The following is a 17,683-nucleotide window of genomic DNA, read 5'->3' on the forward strand; positions in this document are numbered from 1 at the left end:
TCTATTGCGAGGAACCTCCCTTCTTCTCGTCCTTGTCCTTGGCAGCCAGCTCTTCTGACTGCGTCTGCTCGGCCTTGTCGCCTTCCTTCTCAGCCTCAACAGCCTCATTGGATTGCTTCTCATGGCTGGCCGACGCCTCAAACTTCGCGTCCTCTGTTTCGTCGATATCCTCAATGTCCTTGGGGGTCGTAACGCCTTTCTCTTCGTGCTGGCTGTTCTGCTCGTTTTCCTCCTCGATGAGCTCCTGCTGCTCCTTGATAACCTCAAGACGCTGCTTGTTGGTGGCAGCGCCCTCGGCATTATGGACCTCAAGCTCAATTTCGTGGAACAACTCTTCAGGGATGCTAGACAGCACAGACTGGAGCGCTTCAATCTGAGACGCCATCTCCGCCTCCTTGCCGCCCTGCGCATATGCGTACGCGTTGCTCAGCACCAGAAGGGTGGACGGAACGCCTTGCTTGAGGCGCAGATCCAGCCACATCGCCAGGTCTTCCCGCAGGCGAGCGGGAGAGATACCATGCGTACGGATGCCACGTGAAGCACAAGCCATCTGCAGTTCAGGCACAGAAAGCGACTCCACCCCCTCGTAGAAAATTGCGCGGTCATCACGCTTAATCTGACGCATACGGTGTCGAATGTTGTACCGGAGCATGGCGTCCGTACCGAACGAATTCAGGTTCATGTATTTGCAAATGGCGACAAGCTGAGGGCGGGACAGATTGTCTAGGGTCAAGTCATCCTTGAAGATCTTGCAAACCTTKATCACATCCTCGGTCGAGGGGGTCTCCCCGGTGGTTCTAATCTTCTTGAAGAATTCTGCGAATTCCTCGTTCCTGACAGCGGCGGGAGTCACGGGGAGACCACTCTCGCGGAGAGTATTCTTCAAAAAGGTCGAAACCTCTTGCCGGGTTGAGCTCAAGTTAAGAGCCTTTTTCTCGCGTGCCTTCTGGCCCTCGTATGTGCTAGGCAGCAGGTTGGGGAACAGCTTCAAGGCGACGGGAAGTAGCAGTTCGGCGAAGGGGATAATGATGAACATCGAGAATGGGATCAACCGGCCAAGATCTTTCACCGTTCGTTGAAGCTAATTGTTCAATGCGTGAGTTGAATCCACTAACGCTATTTCGTAAGGGTAGCAAAAGACCTACCTGTCGGTACTCTCTCCGGCTGAGCTCATATCCAGCAGCCATCTTCAACGCCAGTCGCGAACTGATCCTGACCTCGGTAGCCAGAAGCTTTGTACCATCCCAGTAGTGCTGAACTTCCTTCTTAATCTTTTGTCCAATCGTCAACTTCTTCTGCTCCTTCTTCGCCTCAGTCACTTTCTTCTCATCGTCCGCGAGCGTCTTCTTCGCCGCTTCCAGCTCGGCGCGTTTCTGTGCATCTATGCTGTTCTCCGACGCAAGAGGCGTCTCTGGCTTGGGAGCAACCTGCGTGCTCCCGTTGTCAGCCGCAAGTCGCGACGCATCTTCCTTGGGAATGGGCTTCTTGGCCTGTTCGGCGTTAAAGCCCGGAGGCGGCAATGGGTTGGAGGAAGAAGATGTCGAGGTAGAAGTTTCTGTGGCATAGCCGCGCTGATGGGAGACCAAGATCGCAATAGCCTGTAGGTGCGTTGGGAAACCCCGTCCGTTGAACCGGAGATTTGCGGCCGATGCGGCGCCCAGGGCGCTGTTATACCGTGGTCGGACTATTGGTAATGACCATCATTAGACACGATAAAAATCCTCCAAGTATAAGACGGCTAAAATAAGCATAGAAAGTCGACTTACCGATCAGACTGGGGCGTACAGAATTGGTGCGCATAAGCCTGGCCGATCTCATTGTGACGGACATTGCGGAAGTCTAGGGGAATGAAATGCTCGGGGTGACGAGCGAGTATAGCAGACGGGCGCAGCAATCTTGGAGAGAGTTGTAATCCTGAACTCTTAATGGTCTCAACCGTGCAGAAGCAAAAGTAACTATGACATTCAGAGTTTGAAGTAATGATGTCGTTGAGAACTCTCCAGAGGCCATGCAAGAAGATGTGGTTTCTTCACGTGATCTCACCGGATTTCGGGGTTTATTTTCACTTGCGTCGGAGTTTATCAAATCCCATTGAGATAATGGAAACAAGCTCTTACTCTACTGGCATCGGCCGCTCTTCTGGTGGATCATTATTACGTATTAATCTCAAGTTTGCTCCATATTCTGAAATTAGTAACAAGTAGACCATGATGTTCATACCAGACATAATCAACGCAATACATTCGCCACTGAAATCACAGAAAGATGTCCAGCTGAAAGGAAAATTCGTGCAATTCGTGGAATCAAAATCAACCGCAATCATCAACATTCTAGATCATATAGGCATAAAGTGTATGAATATAGGCAAGTCGCAGAGACAAAAGAATGACTAAGGCAGGGTATCATCAAGAGCAAGACAAAACCAACCGATGACCAATCCCAAAGCATTGCTAGAGCATAGGTAAACTCAGTAGACAGACTCAAGCAGATAAAAGAGCGTTTGCCAAAACTGGGTAGGCGATATGAATTCTACTTTCTCTCTCGCGTAATCGCAGCGCCCGCAAAATTGGAGCCATCTATGGCAGTCGACAATGCACTGGCGTCAAGCGGAGGGATCTGGTCGAGACTTGACTTGTCGCATTCCTTGTGCGCAGAGGATGAGTCATCGAGGAAGCCAGGCCCTGCGGAAGAAGCGTTGTTCAAGATCGGTAGCGTCGGGCTAGTCATACCAGCCGGAGAGGCCTGCCAGCGGGCAACATCTTTCTTCAGCTCCTCCAGCTCCTTCTGGAACCGTTTGCCGAAGATGTCAATGTAGTAAGTGGCGCCATTATGAATACTCCAAATGAATAGGGCTGTCAAGAAAATACCGCTGGCCCATCGGAAACGGAACCAGAGGGGACAAGGAATCATGGTCAGAAGCGCATAAATGTACTGAATCATCATAAAGGCAGGTGCTTGCAATGATTCGGGAAGACTGATCACAAACTTCCCAATCCAGGTCTTCGCGTAAGATTTGCGAAGCCACGTGAAGCTGGTAGGACGCCCAGCGGCGATCTTCTCGGCACGACGCACAGTAATGAAAAAATGATAGGTCAGCTGCCAGATCATGTAAGGCACGGTTGCCCACAGCATCATGGAAAGGAGAGAATAGTGGTTGGGAGAGCCAGGTTTGCTAAACTTGATATCGTAGACGGCCGGAAATCTCTCTCGCAGCATTTTCGCAGGAGTGAGATGGACGAGGCAGTGTAAGGTAACTGGTGGCATGATGTGAATGAAGAGACTGCACATGAGACACGTCAGCGAATGCTCCTCTGCTGGGGAATTTCTTAACGGCACCTACCTGACGACCTTGTCCATGCTGTGGAAGACCATGGAGTTTCGCCACATTGCAATAGCCACGGCATTGTTTCCAAAAGTGAGGCAGAAGGTGCTGATAAAAAGTCTCTTGGACCTCGGGAAAACCCAGATACTGAGCATGCAAAGCATGTTGACAAAGTAGCAAAGATCGGCAAGGAAATAATGATATCCTTTTTTGTGGTATCCATAGTATCGTATCGGCATGAAATAGGCCAACTGCGCGCTGAACCAGATGTAGAAGTATTCCGGGTAGGCTCCGATGAGGTAGCCGCTGATGAAGATATTGAGAACACCCGCGATGAACGAAATCTTCTCGCGTAGTGTCACCGTGGCTGTGGCATTCCACTGCTTCTCCAGCCGCTTGACACCGTCACTCATCCGACGGCGATACTTGGCCAACTGCTCATCGGCTGTAGGAACCCGCCGCTTAAATTCTCCGACCACTCGATCCTTTGCGTTCATTGAAGTAGACTTCAGCTTTTCGCGCTGCTTTCTGACCTTCTCTCTCTGCACACTGATCGCCTGTTGCCATTTCTCGAGTTTTTGAGAGAGTGAAAGGTTGTCAAGCAAGTCAAACACGGTGAGTTTATCTAGCGGCGGAAACGTCTCCCAATCATCCTGATATGAAAAGGAAGGATTTCGCGACAGCCTAGGAGGAGAGGCTGGCGGCGAATATGAGCGATTGGAGGAGTTGGCATATTCATCCGTGTCATAGAAGGCATCCATATCTTCCACTGTCGCGGGTTGCAACACAGGAGAGTCATGCACGCCCGTCATCTGCTTCGTCTTTCCGTCTTTGTCACCATCGTGTCCGGCGCCCTCCATGATGAGTTTTTGTTGGAACGAGAAGATTGTAGGGCCTTCCCGGCTGTGAGGATAGGGACGACTAAGAAAGCGGCCGAAAGTTAGCATCACCATGTTGCTTCGAACCCAGATGCCGTCCCCCAACAAGGTATGAGAGAGCTCGAATACGTAGGCTTAATTAAACCAAGTGACTTCTGGGATGCAGGAAGCAACAAGAGTCTGGAAGTCTTATCGATAGGAGGGGCTGATATAACAAGGTAGGCTGAGGACTCACAAGGCAAAAACAACGAATCTTCGTCCAATGAAGATTTGGGACTGTTATCCAATGGTCAAATGCGCCAGTCTCCTTCAGAATCCGAGGCGCGTGATACCATGCAAGAGTCAACTGTACTGCCGAACGCGACAACGTGCGGAGAAAGGATGTGAAAAAGTCGACTCGGGAGGACCGTGGTGTTGAGAAAAGGCCCGTTGGGAAGATGAAGCTCGACGTGTGCTTGAAGTGACGTCTCTGGTTGGCTGCGGCTGATTTGCTACTCCCAAGGTCCGGCTTTGGATGGTCCCTGGGATCTGGGGCATGATCTGCTCAGCTAGCCAATAAGCTCCAGCCACAGAATCCTCCTTGCCACTTCCGTCGATACCTTACACACTGCTCTTTGTCCATCCTTAGGTACCTATTGTTGGCTAACATGCAGATTCATTCTTTCAGTTCTATAGGACGAATAAGGCGTAATATTATCATTGGAGAATTGCAACCACATGAAGAGAACGGTCTCACTTGAAGCAAGACTGCGTGCAGTAGATCCACAATATCAGCAAAAAGAGTTGGAGGATGTCTCTAAGTGTTGATATCTATTTGCAAGCCAGTCACACTGTCCGTCTCCGGAGATCCTTCGAGATTAAGGTATTTGCTGAACTAGGTTCATGCACTTCTCTATATGCAGGCTACAAGATGCCAGATGGATCTTCTTTGATGAAAGGAAAAATCTAAAACGCTGTTGAGCCGTGTTGAGAAGGAGACATGACGGCAGCCATACACCGCGAGGATCAGCGACTTCCAATCTGCAGGTCTATGCTGTTCTAGCCTTTGTACATCTAATGTACCTCCCACGACAGCTCCTCAGCTATATGGCTTAGAACAGCAGCATGAAATTCACATCATAGTCCGCATGCATCTGCTAAGGTGTAATGGTGCGCTATTAGCACGCCCAGAATGTTCGGGTCCATCATGAAATCACCCTCCCTGGCTTAGAGATGCTCTTCAACAGTACTGGTGAGAAAAGGCATGAAAAGAGATAATCCAGGTCAAGCTCCCAATACCACGGTTCATCCTCTAGCTCTTTCCTTGCCTCCATCACCAACTGCTGCTGCAGCTCACCCATCAAGGACTGGCCGACAACCGCAACCTTTCCAACTTGCCGAAACAGGCGTGCCACCGCCACTATATGTAGAGAGCCAGCTCGAGTGTCGCCACATATGACCAATCGTTGTGCGCAGGCCCAAGATATCAGGATACGAACTGACTAAGCAAAGGAAGCCCGGAGAGAATGAGATCAACGCTCTGGCGATGCTCACGCATGTATTCGGTGAAGTACGGAGTATAGGCGATGTGCATGATGCGATGCTTGGGGAGATGGTTGGGCGTTTTTGAAGGGTCAGAGTATCTCAAAGTGTAGCCCCATCCAAGAGCGTCGAACGCAAAACGGCTGAAAAGGGCCTGCTGCACCTCGTCACAGATCTGTTGGCTCGTGGTTAGAAGATTCATGTACACGCCATTTGAGCCTCGCCAGACGGTGCGGCCACGGATATAATATGTCGACTTTAACGATTCTCCAAAAATGATGACTTCGCGGTCTAGCCAGTAATTATCGGTGCTCGAAATAGCCCTGCAGAAGATTTCGCTGCGAATTTCGAAGGGGAGGTCGAGGAGGCGAAATGGAGTCGACTCGATCGCGTGCCAAAAATCTGTCTTCATTGAATCCTTGTAAGAAGAAAGGGCATGAGAATAGTGTTTCATAAAATAAGGACCCTCCTGAATCCAGACTTTCCGAGTCAAGTCCATACTGCGAGATCTGACCACACGCTTCTCTAGGGACTTGACAGATTTGCTGGTTCTGCTTCTGAAATTTGGTCGTCAGACGAACGGTGAATGCTGGACCTCGCGGTCCGGCAGTTGAGAGATCTACTGTACACTGACTCAGGGCACTCGCAGTTGGTCTGGTAAGAATACACGGAGTAAGAACTTTCCACTTTCCTGACAATGAGTCAGTTGTGTGAATGGGACAGTGTACATTATTTCACCAGAACACAGCCATGGTCTAAGAACGGCTCATTTGCTCAGAACGCTATGATCTAATTGATATGCAACAGTGAAAGATCAACAAAGGGAATAACACAAACGAAAGATACGCCCATGCACGTTATCCAGGTGAAAACTCCACATTATCTACATTTGCTGGAAATGAGATTCCAGACGTCGTGTTTTGCGATTCGTCTCCACATGAGGACGGCCAGCGATAAGGCCAGTCGCAGGGACAGGCTGTTGAGGAGGTCAGAGACGGTCTCAGATTTCAGGTTACAGCCGAGATTTCATGGGAACGGACCTTCCTATAACAGGTTCCAGTCAGTTTGACGAGATACTAAATGGCACATTCGTCGCAGGGGTTCCATGGCTCCACAATATCGAATGCTGAGCATAGAAACCCGGCAAAGAATTGGAGGCAGTCGAAGGAGGCGCTGCATGCCCATGCAGCGCCTGCGTTTGCTCACTGGAATTGATGGATGGATCCATACCCTTTGAGAGAGATGATAGTCCGCTCTCAACTGAGCTTTTACGACTGATGGACACTGGGGACAAAGGCAAGTAGTCTGCCTCAGCGATTTGCTTTTCGTTCATGTTCACTACTGCCGGCTCAATTCCCTCTGGCAGATGCTTTGAGGAGACAAAAATAACAGTATCACCGCCTGTTGGGTCATTAACAATCAGCCTGATGCCACTGAGTGATTCGTTAGTCCAAACATACTGATTTTTCCGCTCAAATATAGTTCCTCGATTTCCCGGACATCATAAATCTCGTCCAAGATGAACAGACGCTGAGGCGGTGCGATTTGCCGGTGCACATCCTGCCCAGCCTCTCGGAGCTTTTGCGCAGTGATTGCATTGCTTTCTCTCAATTCGCAGAGAATGTGCATAAGAAGTCGAATTCTCTCTAGAAGAGACGAAGAGTTAGCGACTCCTGACTCGACTGAATTCCCAAGATACCATGCGAGGGAAGAAACCGATTGACACACCATGCTTGAGGAGGTGATCTGGCTCCTTGTGCTGAACGCCTGTAGGCCACCACTTGGGCTTGGTCAATTCAGGGTCCAACTTCTGGCAAGGTCCTCCCATCACTGTCCTGCGGCCATTGTACGGGTGATTGACTTGCTTCCGAGGTTCCACCAGCTTGACAAACGCCTTTGCAATCACCCTGCAATTGAGCTGTTGGAGATTTTCAAAGGCTTTTTCGTAGAACTGGCGCAGCACATCGGTCTGTCCTACGCGAATTGGTGTCCGTTTGACTGCCCCGTCAGTCGAATCTGAATCTGAATCACCACCCATTTCCGAGCTTGTGCGCTTCCTGTTCCTCCGCGGGCGCTTATTTTGCAAAGTCTGGAATTCGCAAGGGATGAGCCTGGGATGCCTTGGTAGGCCATGCTGGAACCACGCTGGGCTAGACTGTAGATCCAGTCCGGCATTAAACATAAAGGATTGCCTTTCCGGTAGTTCAGCATGTGCTGCTCCAATCGCCCCGGCTGGTGATACACACGGCTAGTCAGCAATTATAATTTCAGTGGTTTTACGTGCGTTCCTACCGGACGGGAAATTCTGCATGTTTGGCTGCCAATCGGTAGTCACAGCTCTGACAAAGCTCTGCTTGAGATCTTCGGTAAAAATGGCCCTTTCACAGCCTGCAAGGGATGTAGAGACATCCACACCGAGCTCGCCGTTGTTGTCTATATAGATCATGGCAAAGTGGGGGAAAGGGCAGCTGGATGCCCGTGGCATTGGGCAGTGGCTCTCCTTTGGGATATCACGTTAGTGGATTGTCCTGTTGCTGCGACAAAGTGTCATGCATACCGCTGGCCCTTGCTGGCCTGTCATGCCATCATAGGGCAACATCTGATGATGCTCCTGAGTCCCTGGCTGAGCTGTTGGATTCATTGCACAAATCGAGCTTGGGGCACAAAAGAAGTGTTAAGGTACCAATGTCGGCTGAAGAATATGCCGTTGGAGGCCAGATTGTGAGTCCTCCACGAAGGATGTATATGATCTGAGATTTGACAGATTGTGACAACTCCAAAGAATCTGCCGAACAATGGGCTTGGGGTACTTTATATAACCGAATGGCCAATTGCAGTGTGGAAAAAGTACGCCTATTGACGAATTGGTCAACGAATTATCCCATGTGAGCTTTTAGAATTTCACTAACATCACTGACGGCTTCGGTGGCGGGACTCAACATGGAGCCTAATTAATACAGACAGATACATGCAGAAATTACACTATGGACTGCACGAAAAGGTCCCATGGATGCATGGCCGCCATTGCTTTAGGCAGATGGGGCATTGATACATATTTTCTGGTACGGGAGTCGGGTTTTAACGCCTCTAATGACGCCAATCACCGAATGAGGACAAAAATATGCTTGCTGTTTACGAGATTGTCCTCATCAGGGAATCAACAAGTTCGCCTCCTGAGCATGAAGATCATCCAAGACTTGTCTGTGACGGTACAGCGCCTTTCCAGCTAGATGGAAGCTCCGCCAATGGTGCTACCGAGCGCTTCAATGTACCCAAAAAAAGCAATAACGACTAATGATCTAGGCTAAGTTTAGGGCCGGGGAAGCTAGCTTAAAGTTAGCCTGCGGCCTAAGAAGTCAGGGCACATCCTAGCAGGGAGTAGCGATTCCCTTTTCTGTCCGATCCGAACCATGCCCGAGGATTGGATCCGTTATCTGTCTAATCGAATCGATGACCACCTTTGTAGTCGGAGTCGTTCTTCTGACACGGCGCTGAGATTCATGACGCCTCTGAGATCACAGATGTAACAGGGTCACCCAGGGCCATGTCCTGATGCGCACCAGGACTTTAGGGCCACAGCAGCGACATGCTCGCCTTCGATGCACAAACGATTTTACTCCATTCGCTCCCGGAAAAGGATGCCCGTCCCAGTGACCAGAATGAAGATCTTGTAGCTTGGACTTCGGTGGCAATCAATGTCCGCCGACGGACCCTGTTGTATCTGCGCCATCTAGATAGCCTGTGGAGACAGTCGTCCGGCATTTTCAATCACGGATGGGTCCCGCCGAATCAAAGCGCGGAGTCAACGTATCAGTTTTTCTGTCGTCGGCTGTCCAAAGCATGCGCGTCAGTGCAGCTACATGGAAGCTGTTGGCTAACGTAGGCCTCAGCTATTGGTCAATGCTCGCGCATTCGATGGTTATCCGCTGGCCTTGCTCAATACCTTCCAACTCGTTTAGCGGCAGCAACTCTCTGGGCTTTCTTCAATTGAGCCGCGTGGAGAGTTGCCAAAATTCCGAGTTCAGACGCCACACGACAGAATAGCTGGCTGAAGAGCTATCGCTTTGGTCGCCTGAAGGGACAACTTTCGAGGGTCGAGAAAGGTCGGGCTTGGTGCACGGACAGTCCGAAGCAGAGTGCATTAGCGCCCTTTTCCTCAAGGCTTTAGCTCCTTCCACAAGGTATCCACACAAATCTTTGGGACCTTGGTATTTGGTAAGCTGTGTGGACTGACTGGATACCCTTTGGCTTCCTGGAACAGCAGCGAAGGGCAGGACGCACAGAGAGGTAAACCGCCAGCTGTTCCACCAGTGGGGACGATTCCTTTAATCGAATCAGCATCGCTTTACCCTTCTCGAAGCAGTTCCAATTGACTACTCACTAGAGTCAACACTTTCTGAATGCAGCTGGAGCTGACATTCTAACACTCGTACTAACTTTAAGGATGATACAGTAATTTGACCGACCGCTGATCCTCCAGCCCTTACTGAGCCATGAGCAGATGTCTCGGAACTAGACTTTCACTGCTGAAGAAGGTTTGTGCCTGGTTTCTGCTAGTGGTCTATCCATCTATCCATCTATCCATCGCTGTCATTCAAGAAAACCATAGCCCTGACCCATTGCGTTTCAGTTGATATTCGCAACTCCATATCCCCTTCTATGGTAGGCAAAAACAGTACCTTGCCCTGTGATAAGGAAGGATTTCGACAGGATTGCTCCATTCTGGTGGATATTATAACTACCAACCACTATTGGATATGGCTTCATGTTCTCAGCGATGAAGTTGGAACCTGATCCGCGGAGACTCAGAACCGACTGCATAGACGATTGCCTCGAAGGGCAGAACCAAACAAAAACCAGCACAGTTCTAAGTTCCGAGAATGCAAACTGCGGACTGCGGACAGGCCTCTCCGTATGCGAGGCGAAGTGACATGTTACATCATCATTGACGGTCTTGTTATGCAGCTCGCGCCACTGGCAAGAAAAAGAGGAGAGATAAAAACCTACCTATCAACCTGAGAAAAAAAAAGCAAACAGAGAAAACAGTCATGGCTCCCTTGCTTCCTTGCGGGGAAAAGTGGACTCTCTTTCTTGTTTCCTCACGCTCGTCCATTAGTCAACATTACAGTTGAAACAATGCCTCTATCCATCAACTTTCTCCATCAACTTTCTAGCAGGTAACTCACTGAGTTTACTTGTGGCTGCTGTCAGAAACCCTTTTTTTTTTGTTGAGATTATCCATGCAATGTCAGCTGTTCCAATTTCTGGAACAGCTGCATGTGGTGACCTGTGGCTGCTGTCTGGACTCCGCTCGACAACTTCAAGCCTCTCTGCCAAGTCCAGGCCTTATGGGCTTTCAGCGAAGGGCAATCACCCTGCAAGCGGTGAGATTTCTTCAGCTAACTAATACCCAAGTGAACCTGATATGCTTTCGTTGGCTATTCTGAGAGCGAAATGATCCTTCTCCCAGGGTCTCTACTCATGGCGCCGCTGCAAGAGGTCTTCAATTGACTGCATAAATGTCTGAGCACTTGCAGCAACCGCGATATTATTTGGACTGCAGGTTGATTGGATGATAAGGGTGCATCTTCACACGGCGTCGTTTTGCCATCGTTGAAGACCAAATGTTCTTAGCGATCCGTCTGGGTACCGGGGGCAGATACAATGCTCCATCTGATGATCAAGTATCTATGTCTCTCACCGACAATTCAATGCTAGTCATAGCCAGCATACGGATTGCTCATGGCGTACATCCGCTATCTGCCGACCATCGATTGATGTGCCGCTCTGATGACCTCGCCATTGACGTTGAGAATAGTCTTCTGAAAGCGTGGGGACTGGTTTCTCGATATGCGCATACTACAAATGCCACACATCCGTCAATGCGACTTATTTTCTGCGTGTGTCCAATCGCCCCATCTCCTATGGAGAACAAAGCCAATAGTGCTTTATTCTGTGTACGTAATTGGAGCTTGGGTGACTCGAACAGTTCACTAGATCTTGGCGACTGGCTCGCGGGATAAACTTTTTTGAGCGATCACTGACAGCATTTGTAAGGAGTTAAATTCTCTCTGGCACTCACCAACACCTTGGGGCTACGGATGTTCAATGGCCTTGAACTTTTTGGACTGCGCCACACGGTGATCAGAAGAGGAAATACAAGGATTTGTCAGATCGAAAGAATTATCTGCCTCCTGCGGAGCCATCGAAGATCATTTGCCATCAGCTATGTGTCTTTGGATCAAGTTCCCTACTCCTATACTTAACGGAGGTGATGATCTCTTGGACAACTCAATATCCATCCCGATCTCAGAATTCTTCAGATCATTACTGATGAGCAAGGACAATCTCAAACAATGGTTGATTGGAGCCTGTTCTACATATCGACGTTGGGAGTCTCGTGGCTTGAAAGAGCTCTTCCTTAAGTTTTGCAGCCATGGCCACCGATGCGTCATGCATGAATTGCCTCGAAGTAACTTTCTGCAGGCATGCCTCTGCCGTGAGGCCGAGTCACCATGGATACAGTACACAACAACAGCTCTGGAAGGCGACAATCCAGCCTCCACAAACCCATCATTACCCAGCTCGGCAGGCATCCCGGATCGCCCCGGCAAACTGTTCTTCAGCTCGTAAAGCACAGCCAGCCTTTCCAGATGATCCGGCAAATCTGTCCCTCTTCCGTCACCTAGAGCTGCACCCACGGCACCCGGAGGCAATCTTCCTTGGGATAACTGGTGACAGAAATGATCGGCCCTTTGTTATCATGGCCTCCCACCATTCTGTTTCCGTAGCAAGGGGTCTGGTCCATCTTAATGGCACGGGATGGACCGATAACTGAGCCCCTGTGCGCAAACTGCTGAACTGCCGCTACCAAGCATCAAAAGATACTCCCAACAAGCAGCTTCAAAGGAATTGAAAAAGCTCTTAGCTTCCCGTTTCAGCACTTCTCTAGCCATAGCCATATCGTAAGCAGATTGAGGGGGTTCGGTCCTCCCAAACTTCGTTGACAGACGTCCCATTATTCTTGAACTTATTGATTCTTCTGCGTGTCACAGCAGGCGATGTGGCGTCCCCCCTTGTAACTATAACTGCAAATCCCTAATACCCACCGATAAATCCGAGAAGCTTGCGCCAACTACTTGTGATAATGCTGCAGGCAATTCTCCAGAATGAACAGTCGACGCGCCTGTGCTGAGTTGTCGCGCAGGTCCATGTTAGGTGTGCGGCTTACCTCACGCCATACTGCATTCAAGTCATACTTCTCAGGAACTGCCTATAGCGGACGTGGATGTGGTCATTACCTGCAGACTCGCGTGGTTCTTGCAAAAGTACTACGAGGTAGACTATGTTGTGATGTTTATATTCTGCTGAGAATGTTGAGCAAAATAATCTACCGTGCCTCTGGGGTAATGCCCCTCTTCTGCCAACTTACAAGAAGAAACGTATAGTCAAAGGCGAAGTTGCTTCCATTAATTATCATGCCTTTGTCATTAAACCTTCCCGCCATCCATCGCGACTGTTTGGAAAAGAAGAAACTCATAGCCATCAAGGGATATAACAAAGCAGATAGAAGAAAAAAGGGAGAAGGAGAAGCACTATCCTACAAGGCCATGGGAAGTAAACGGATCATACTCCTGCGAGTCAGGCTTAATTGAGGTATACAAAACAATTTAGTTGTATTTCCGGAGCTGCGGGAGAGGTCAGTACCTGAATTGGCTGCTCCAAGAATGAAGGCAAACTTACATCAAGCGTCAAGGATTTACTGCTGTTTTCGACCTGGTCTCGGTAGATACCAACCAATGCTTCACTGTTCTGGAACAGCCCAGTTTTCAAGCTAATGACAATGAACTGCATGCCAGGAGCCGCATGATCGTGGATATAGTTGGCGATGCGAGCCACATTGGTATTGTCAAGGGCAGCGTCAACTTCGTCCAGCACAAAGAAGGGCGATGGCTGGTAAGAATGGATGGCGAAGAGCAGAGCCAGCGCAGCCATAGTCTTCTCACCACCGGATAGGTGCTCCATGTCCCGGAAACGTTTGAGAGGGGGCATGGCGTGATATTTGATACCATCGAGGTATGGCTCGTCAGAGTCCTCAATGTCCAAGTACCTGTGGTTCAAGATTCAGTTAGGTGCAACAAAAACCATATCTGCAGAACAAAAACTTACGCTTGCCCTCCCAATGGATAATTGGCACTGCGAGTCAGCTCACGGTAGATGGGGCCAATTTGCTCCGAGATGTGAGAGAACGCCTTGTTGAAGAGATCTGATCGCTTTCGCATCACTTCCTCAAAATCGTCTTTGGCCTTCCGAGCCCGTTTGCGTGCCTCATCAAAGTCCTTCTCAGTGCTTCGCAGCTTGTTTTCAACGCTTTCTAGACGCTCCATTGCACGTGTATTCGGCGCCATCTTGTCCAACTCGCTGTTGAGAGTTTTGATCCTGTCGAGCAGTTCCTCTTCTACCTTTTCGTCGCCCTCCTGTCTCTAATGAGTTCTTGTTCGATGTGAGCCGGTGCGATAGTGCTTACCTCCTTGAGGGTCTCCCCTAGCGAGTCAAAATCGACTTCAATACCATAGTCTTGCACTTTACCACTTCCATCATTGGCATCCTCATCAACGTCCATTGCATCAGGGTCGGCTGTCTGAACAATGTCATCGATAGGCAGTTGATCAAGCGAATTAGAGTCTTCCGTGAGAGGTATGTTGATATCCTCGAGTTTGCAGCGCCTTAGGACAGCATATCGGCTGGACGAGTTACGTTGGATTTCGGTCTCCAAGGCGCTAACATTCTTTAGGATGCCTTCAACGTCCTTGCTGCGTTTCTGAAGTTCCCGGCGCTGCCGTGCGAGGTTCTCCGCTGATTGCGCATAAGCCTCTTTTTGCTCCTGCAGTCGCTCCCTAAGGACATCCAGCTCAGCATTGTATTCATCCAGCTGATTCCGGATTTGCTCTTGTTCGGCTTTGAGTTCCTCGATTAGACTCTCATCCCGCTCATGCTGTGCCTGAAGGCTGGCAATCCTATCATTCGTCGCCTGAAGTCGTTGCCTCTCGAAGCTGAGTTGATTCTCAATCCTGCTTTTCTGAGTCGTAAACTCGAGTTTCTTCTGAGCGGCCTCCTCTTGCAAGGACCCTTGTTGGACCTCGTATTCACGAATGTTAGCGTAACCCAGGCGCTTGCAGAATTTGCGGTAGATTTCATCCTCAATGCTGCTGACAGACTCTTGCGATTGGGCGATGGTCTGGTCGAGTTCTTCAAGAGCTTCCTGGCGTTCCATGTATTTTGGTCTCAAGTCTTCGAGCTGGCGCTTCACGAAATCTAATTCCGTGCGCTTGCTCTTGAGGTTTCTTTCGAGAGCCTTGAGCTCCTCTTGCGCGTAGGCTAGGCGCTGCTCCAGACCCACCAATTCACCTTGCAAAGTCTCTTCTTCAGTGCCTCTGCGATGGCCCTTAGGCAGGTTGGCGAGGTCGGCCATCAGTTTGTCCTTGAGCTTGTGAAGATTCTCAACCTCGGAATCCTCCCATCGCTTTGAATTCTGTTGGGGGCCTCTACCACCAGTCATCAAACCACCCTTGTGAATCACAGTTCCATCGAGKGTGACGGCTTTTGCGTCTACGTTCCTCTCATAGCAAAGGTACTTGGCTGTCGCCAAATCATCACAGACAATGGCGTTTCCACAGGCATAGCTGATGGCCCTTGCAACAGATTCGTCGTAGTCTACCGTTTCAATAGCTGGGCGCATTCCTCGGTGAATGCCTTTCAGATTTGAGTTGAAGGCTTTGACTTGGATGGTCTCCAGAGGGATAAAAGTTGCCTGCCCGGCTCTCTGATCTCGGAGGTGCTGGATGCACTCCTTGGCGGTCTTCTCATTATCGACGACGATGGCATCAAAGTGACGACCCAGCACCGTACTGACGGCTTCGGCATATTTCTTCTGCTTAGGTCGGCAAAGATCACTGACACGGCCCTTCACACCAGGAAATATGCGCTTCAAGGTCGAGATTAGCTCCTTAGCTCTTAGTTCCCTCTCTGTTTGCTTCTTGCCATCGTCAGCCTCAAGAAGCTTTTTCAAGACGACCTGGACTTTCTCCTCAAGCTCTGTCCTCATCTGAGAGATGCGCAAGCGCTCCGAGGTAAGCGCATTCAATTCCTTCTTCTTGCGGTCAATCTCCTTAGAAGTGGTCTTGACCGTGTCGTTCAAAGCTGATTTGCGCTCCGTCAAGGTCTGCGTATCAGTTTCTAAGCTCTTGAGCTGCCACTCTGTTGAGTCAAACTTGCTCTTCAAACTGTTGTAGGCCTCGGCTTCCGTCTTTCTCTGACGCCTTAGATTGTCGAGATTGAGTTGCTCCGCAGACGATCGCTTGCTGACTTCGTCTTTGAGCATTTTGTACTCCTGCTGGTCAGATTCGCTCAGTTGACCGCCCCGTTTACTCATTGTCTTATGCCATTCAGCCTCCCACTGAGCCTGAGCTTTTTCGATGACTTTGAGGTCCTTCTCCAATTGTTTCACATTGGCCGCCTGGGAATCCCGTTCCTTGCCAATTTCGGCAATCCGAGAGGCAAACCTCTCTACCTTCTTCCTGGTGATATCAACCTTTTCGTCCACAGGGACCAAGGCGTTGGTCGCCTCTTCGATATCTTTCTCCTTCTTGATAATATTTCTCTCTGCCTTGGCCACATCTCTGCCAACCTTCGCATGCTCTACCTTGGCGTTCTCAACATTCTTCTCATATTTCTCAACTCCGCGACGATATTCCTTGAGTTCCTCTTGGTACTTCTGGATATCCGAGCTGGACGCGTCAATCAAACGCTGGAAATGGAAAAGCTTCCAGAGAATGTGAGTGATCTCCGCCTGGTCACGTTCCTCTGCCTTCCTAGCATAGTTTTCGGCCTCACGCTTTTGCTCTTGGTATTGCTTAATTTCAGAATTGATTCCTCTCCGTCGGTTGAGCTGGATAGTCTGCTGCTCCGCGGCCTCCTCAGCTTCCGCCTTAAGACGTTCGTATTCAGCTTTGTATTCAAGACTTCCTGAAATCTGCTCAATCAACCGCGTCAAGTCCTTGGGGGACTGCGAAGCAATCGCCTCAACGTCACCCTGGAAGACCAGGAAATTGCGCGCTTTGATCAGAATATTTTCCGCCTCAAGAGCCTCGTTGTATTGTTGCGCAGTCACGATGCGATTATTGATTCGGTATTCGCTAACACCGGAGCTTGTGATCGACCGTCGCCATTGCTGCTCCTCGCCCGCATCATCCTCGTACACGGCCATGACCCATGCGGATTTTGGATCATTCAATCCACTGGGATCCTGCGATTCCTCCCCGTCGACGCCGTTTTCGTTTTGCTCTTCTCCGTTCGGTACCGCATCGGTAGCGTTGCCATCGGCGTCGACTTTCGATGTGCGCAGGACACGGCCACGGTAGACGAGATCGCGTAGGTTCGTAGACCGCAGATGTGATGATTTTATTCCCAAGACGAAAGAAATTGCATCCATCCTAAATCTCGTCAGCGCGAAAATGGCCCTATGGCGGATGGTTACGTGATACGCACGAGTTGGACTTGCCAGACCCATTAGGTCCGATAATGGATGTGAAGTAGGCATCTCCAAACAGCAAAACATGATGTCCCTTGTAGGATTTGAAATCTAAGGAATGGTTAGCACTATTCGCCGACGAGTGATTGGCTTAGCCTGTACTGAAAAGCTCAAGGCGAATAAGTTTCCCCATCTTGCGATAAGGCAGCCGCTGTCTCGCGACTGCAGAAGCAAAATTGAAATCTCAAAACGGGAATGAAGACGCCCGCGCCGATTCACTCAGCAATATAGCTGCAGCGATGGAGCAGCGACTGACAGCAGTGTTTGGATGACCCCGCGCGATAGTTGGCTATCATGGAGTCGCGTCTCGTAGCCAAGGACGCGCTGCCGATGCACGGCGGCAGATCACGTGCTTCATACCTCCGTCTCAAC

At 49.8% G+C, this 17,683-nt stretch overlaps 5 protein-coding genes across 5 annotated transcripts; all 5 read right to left on the minus strand.

Annotated features, from left to right (window-relative positions):
* Position 1: 1 nt before the first annotated feature.
* Asppvi_006368 (MRS7 family protein) lies at positions 2-1,830 on the minus strand (the record flags this gene model as incomplete). The annotated part of the gene is made up of 3 exons (XM_043302273.1): positions 2-1,081; positions 1,146-1,684; positions 1,767-1,830. The coding sequence occupies 3 exons, from the start codon at positions 1,828-1,830 to the stop codon at positions 2-4; spliced, it is 1,683 nt and encodes a 560-aa protein (XP_043158208.1).
* Positions 1,831-2,529: 699 nt separating this feature from the next.
* On the minus strand, positions 2,530-4,275 carry Asppvi_006369 (glycerophosphocholine acyltransferase; the record flags this gene model as incomplete). Its single annotated transcript, XM_043302274.1, has 2 exons — positions 2,530-3,280; positions 3,341-4,275. The coding sequence occupies 2 exons, from the start codon at positions 4,273-4,275 to the stop codon at positions 2,530-2,532; spliced, it is 1,686 nt and encodes a 561-aa protein (XP_043158209.1).
* A 1,109-nt stretch (positions 4,276-5,384) lies between these two features.
* Positions 5,385-6,220, minus strand: Asppvi_006370 (uncharacterized protein; the record flags this gene model as incomplete). The annotated part of the gene is made up of 2 exons (XM_043302275.1): positions 5,385-5,599; positions 5,683-6,220. 2 exons carry the CDS (start codon positions 6,218-6,220, stop codon positions 5,385-5,387), a joined length of 753 nt encoding a protein of 250 aa, XP_043158210.1.
* A 561-nt stretch (positions 6,221-6,781) lies between these two features.
* On the minus strand, positions 6,782-8,167 carry Asppvi_006371 (DUF2841 domain-containing protein; the record flags this gene model as incomplete). Its single annotated transcript, XM_043302276.1, has 4 exons — positions 6,782-7,122; positions 7,182-7,367; positions 7,450-7,953; positions 8,014-8,167. 4 exons carry the CDS (start codon positions 8,165-8,167, stop codon positions 6,782-6,784), a joined length of 1,185 nt encoding a protein of 394 aa, XP_043158211.1.
* Positions 8,168-13,391: 5,224 nt separating this feature from the next.
* Positions 13,392-17,444, minus strand: Asppvi_006372 (cohesin subunit SMC1; the record flags this gene model as incomplete). The annotated part of the gene is made up of 6 exons (XM_043302277.1): positions 13,392-13,409; positions 13,465-13,831; positions 13,891-14,198; positions 14,249-17,213; positions 17,269-17,362; positions 17,414-17,444. The coding sequence occupies 6 exons, from the start codon at positions 17,442-17,444 to the stop codon at positions 13,392-13,394; spliced, it is 3,783 nt and encodes a 1,260-aa protein (XP_043158212.1).
* Positions 17,445-17,683: the final 239 nt, after the last annotated feature.

This window comes from Aspergillus pseudoviridinutans (genome assembly GCF_018340605.1).
Source record: "Aspergillus pseudoviridinutans IFM 55266 DNA, scaffold_4, whole genome shotgun sequence".
NCBI lineage: Eukaryota > Fungi > Ascomycota > Eurotiomycetes > Eurotiales > Aspergillaceae > Aspergillus > Aspergillus pseudoviridinutans.